General features: G+C 35.9%; 1 protein-coding gene across 1 annotated transcript; it reads right to left on the reverse strand.

Moving 5' to 3' along the window:
- Positions 1-1,683: 1,683 nt before the first annotated feature.
- Positions 1,684-3,566, reverse strand: LOC104237092 (probable 6-phosphogluconolactonase 4, chloroplastic). The gene is made up of 3 exons (XM_009791173.2): positions 3,310-3,566; positions 3,094-3,229; positions 1,684-2,419 (listed from the first exon to the last, which is right to left on the reverse strand). The coding sequence occupies exons 1-3, from the start codon at positions 3,471-3,473 to the stop codon at positions 1,937-1,939; spliced, it is 783 nt and encodes a 260-aa protein (XP_009789475.1). The 5' UTR covers positions 3,474-3,566; the 3' UTR covers positions 1,684-1,936.
- Between the last annotated feature and the right edge of the window lie 1,460 nt (positions 3,567-5,026).

Here is a 5,026-nt window from a genome sequence, read left to right on the forward strand (position 1 = left end):
AAGGTACCAACTGGACCGGTTCTATAGGCACTTTTTTCGGTACCCTCCCAGTCCCCATACCCTTTACCTAAATCCTCTACCCTTACCCCCAAACCGGGTTGGTACGGAGCGGTACCGATACCGGTACCGTCCAAACCGGTTATGGGTACTCCCCTCCCCTTAGACAGCCCTAATGTTAACTCTATTTTGCTTTTATACTAAACTCTGTCTTATTATATCATGTTTTGTTGAATTAATGTTGTTAAAGTGATAGACTTACCTAGTCTTTAGAGATTACGTGGCATCACGACCACTTTGGCAGGATTTGAGTCGTGACAGTAAGGTGGATGAGGAGTTTGGGTGGGGGAGTGTAGGATGGGGCTTGGTTGGTGGGGATGGGTAGGGGTGGGTGGGGTTAAGGTTGGTTGGTGGGGGTGGGGGTGGGCGTAGGAGTTCGGGGAGTGGTCGGTGGGGATTGGTGAGGGTGATGAATAGGGTGGGGAAGGTTAAAAAAGAATTTTGAAAAATATTTTCCCTTCTTTTGGTAGGAAAAAATACGCGTTATGAGAATAAAGTTTTCCAAAATATTTAAGCCAACCAAACAACGAAAAATTCAAAAATATTTTCTTTCATATCATACACACCCTTTATTCGTTGTTGTAGAATCGAAACGTGCTTTCATATCTTCCTTCATTCATGAATTAACATGAGTCATCTACATAGATTTATATTTGAATCAGTGTTTGTGAAAAGGAACAAGATACATCAACTTGGAACTTTTTACGCAGCAGTAAGAGCCAACGATAAATGAAGTATCAGAACAAGTTAAATCAGTTAACGAAAAAAACTACTATTTGTGAAAATTTATTTGTTCTCTCATCAATACCAGTTAATGTATTTCAAACTTATTTTAGTAAGTTTGCCAGAGCAGTGTTTTTAGGAAGAATTGAAACCAATCAAAGAACTACAGAAAGAAAAACTTAATCCCCGAAGCCTTACTTGAAATTAAACTCATCAAACTTCAAATTTAGAAGCCTTGCAACTCGCAACATTAACGCATTCAAAACGGTATCCCCGAAGTCCTTTGGGACAACCGAAGAGCTCTAAATGACAGATCTTAGCATAAATAGTAAATTGTAATCATCAACGAAAACTACTTTGTTACAATGTATACGCACACACCTTCCCACCCCCACCCAACTGTTAAATTGATCCACTAGATATCTTTCAAATCAAGGTAATGGATGTAATTGCTATTGTTGTTGTCATGCTACATCCATCAGTGCTAGGACGAGCTCCCCTGTGCTTGGGGAGACAACAAGGGGAAAAAAGAAATAGATTGAATATTAACAAAGAGGGCAAAGATTTGAGAAAACACACCTGTGGACTCAGTTCTTTGGAAACCAAAAGAGGGAAAAGAAACATTTTCTCTTATTCGATTTTCTTCTCTAGTCACACAAGGAAATAAATGTGAATTTCCTTCTAAAGTAGCAAATATAGTGTTAAGTGTCAAGGATAAGTTGTTTTTTATTTGGGGTTGTGGGAGGAGGGAGGGAGGGAAGGGAAGGGAAGCCCTACCTACTTCTCCAGCGTCCACTTTCTGTAAGCTAGAAGAGAATCAGGTAAACTCGATGACCATAGCTTAAGAATAAAATAACCTCCCTGTATAATACTAAATGCAACATGTTACATTCTGAGCTGATATAAACCAAAACATAGTGGATCATGGACCTCATAATCCCTTATTAAATATGCAAGTCTTCATAGATTAACATAACTCAACTTCTTGAGAAGAAGATAAAAACAAGACAACCTAATTACATAAGCAATATCAGGAAAGAAGTACAAAGAAAGGATGTATGACCATCCTTAAGCAACACATTTCAGCGCCACCAAACATAATGTCCGAAACCTATTTGGATTACTGCTATTAGTTATCTGCACATAGGTGCAAAAATCATTCCGAGGTCTGTAGTTTTGATGCAGCATCCTCGTCTAAAAACCAAGTCAGCTCCTCTTCAGCTGAAACTTCAGTAGCAGGAAGAGGAATCCCATCAGCAGTAAGCCCACTTCCCAGAACCACATCAACCATATTGGCTAACTCTGCTCCTGTAATCACCATTGCTATCTCTGAAGCAGAGTTAATTACCGGAAACGTGAAAGTAATCCTTGGCGGAGGAGGCTTTGGTGAGTCTGTGATGAAGGTGACCAACCGCTCCTTCTCATGGCGTTGAGAACGTGTAGGAAACAAAGAAGCCACATGTCCGTCTGGCCCCATACCTAATAGCATAAGATCAAATTTGGGGAATCCACTAACCGCTGATAAGGGCAGAACTTTGCCTTCAACCAATTGTTTCACACGACCCTCATAATCTGTAGCTGCACCCTCAGGTGACTCCTTGTCATTGATTGCATAAATGTTAGAAGAGGGGATTGGAACCTGCCAAAAGAAGCCATAGCATCCAATTTATACAAATCTCTATTATGTTAATTCATATGGATCAAAGCGGCGGATCCAGGATTTCAAGAGGATGGGTGCACTATTATGAAAAGGTGAATCTAAAATTCAAATTTGACATATTTAACTATAGTCTCTTACCATGAACCAGCTACACTTTGGAAATTATAGGTTCATACTATTCTTTTTAAAATTTTAGTAATTTTCACTTATATATCTGTATTGTGTACCGAAAATAAGACCGTCCAGAGTAGGATTTGAAATACAATTTTACGTGTAGAGGTGCACCCAATAATTATTGCATCATCGGAGTCTTTGAGCATGGGTGCCTGCACGTATATTTAAGTAATTTTGAAGAAATATAACATTACTATACATAGTTTACGGAGGCGTGAACCTATATGCCTAAGCCTAGATACGCCCCTGGATCGATCAAGAACCTAGTAGCCAATCCATTGAGATAGGAAACTGAAAGGAAACAATAAATTGAGCGTAACATTACCAAAGTAGGACTCTTTTTTTTTTTTTTTTTTTGGAGGGGGGGGGGGGGGTTAAGTTACAAAAGGAGGAGTATTTCAACCTAAGAATCGAATCACAATTCAGCTTCCATTTCATGTAACTCGAGAAATAAAGCAAAAGCTGACCCAGCAGCGCACCTTAGAAAGAAAACCATCCGAGGCAAGTTTGTAATTGCTGTCATCGTGATCCAGAGGAACCACCCTCTCATCCACCCAAAAAATCCACCATTTCGACCAATCAACTGAATCTTTGTAAGGCTGCTCCGCCAGTTTCCTGTTGGAAAAAACGATATTGATGAAGTGAAATGGGGACGGAATTAAGGAAAAGACTAAAAGAATAGTGTGTTTGATTACCTCATGGTATCAATAAGAGTGCCTCCAGAGAGCACAACAGTGAAAGAACCTTTGTCTTTGATGAATTTATCAGACAAATCAGCAGTGTATTTGGCGAGTGCGTTTGCTACATCTTCTTCAGAGTCGAACTTTAACACCGTCTTCTTCCCTTTCTGGGTCGCCATCTTCGACGCCCAAGTCTGTTATTTCCTAAATTTAAGAGTGTGTGTGAGAGGGGAAAGTAAAGTTTGTTTTAGCACGCAGTTAAGTAAGGCCCCTTAAAAATACTAGTTACCACTGATATTTCACTCTCAACTTGGGGGCCCGTGAGGTGTAGATGGACCGGGTTCGATTTTGTTGAGTTTTCGGATTTTTTATTACATGAATATTATTTCAATCTTATTTTGTTAAATTTTTTATAAGCAAATATACATTTTTAAAAAATTGACAAACATATGATCTATTAAAATAATTTTATGGGAGAATTTTGTTAATAATACATGATAGTTACTTTTTTAGTCGTCTGACAATAATTTTTCGTTGATGTATCCTTTAAAGGTTAAACGAATTTACTAATTAAAAATAAAAATCAATATGATACCTAATCAATGATATGTTCTATTTAATTTTAGATTGTCGAAATACCACTTTAAATTCAAAAAAGATATAAGAATTTAATAAATCTTGACATATGAACATGGAAAAACAAAGAGATTGATGCATTTCAGTAACACTTGATAAGAAAGTGATCATATAGCCCATTACTTAAGGTTAATATAAATAGAGTACTTCATATTCTATTAAATATTACATCATATAAGAGAATTCCAAATATTTCTAGAATTTTTGTAAAGAATATTATATAAAGTTTTAAAAGTATATAGTATAAAACTTATATATTTATATGTCGGTTTGGTTCGAATTTTTTTATTCAATACCAAATCAAATCAAACCAAACCTAATCGGATTTATTAATCGATTTGTTTGACTTTTCGGTTCGATTTTCCGGTTCAATATGTACACCTCTATGTTTAACCACAAAATGTTTTTCACTTTTTTCCTAAAAATTTTCTAAACGCCCACTTAGCACGTTGCCTTTTCATTTCAAATTTTTCATTTTTTAGTACAATCAATATTTAGTTTTATTTGTTTGATTAATTCAAATTCGTATCATATAGTCTCATTAAGAACAAGTATTCTTTATAAAAAAATTCATTCTCAAGACTAAAACTCGAGATCTCTAGTTAATAATTTAGAGATTTCGTCCGTTCGAATTATTTAACTCATAAGTGATGGGTTCTTGAAATGTGCATTATGTTAATTTTTTTCCTTAAGAAAATAATTGGAATTAATTGTTTTCAGAAATCCAAAACTAAAATTGGTTTTAGAAAATTAATCGTATTTTGAGTAGACTTCTATTTTTGAATATCAAAATATTTTAATTTCGTGATGATTGCATTAGTTTATCTCGGAACCACAAAATACTGGAAAACGACTTAGTTTACCTTAACAGAAGAGGCATAGTAATTCAAAACTTAAATATTCATGTAAGATGATCAATTTATGCTAAGGGAGAGGGGAAAATCTTCAGCTAAAATGATTTAGAGGGTGTTTGGCTAAGTGCTCATGTACGCGTTTGGTAAAGTTAAAAATGTTTATAAGTCAAGTGCTTAAAAGTCAAAAATAAGCCAAAAGTCATAAGCTGGTCACCCCCAGCTTATGAATTTTTAGCTTATAA

This window comes from Nicotiana sylvestris, chromosome 6 (genome assembly GCF_000393655.2).
Source record: "Nicotiana sylvestris chromosome 6, ASM39365v2, whole genome shotgun sequence".
Lineage (NCBI taxonomy): Eukaryota > Viridiplantae > Streptophyta > Magnoliopsida > Solanales > Solanaceae > Nicotiana > Nicotiana sylvestris.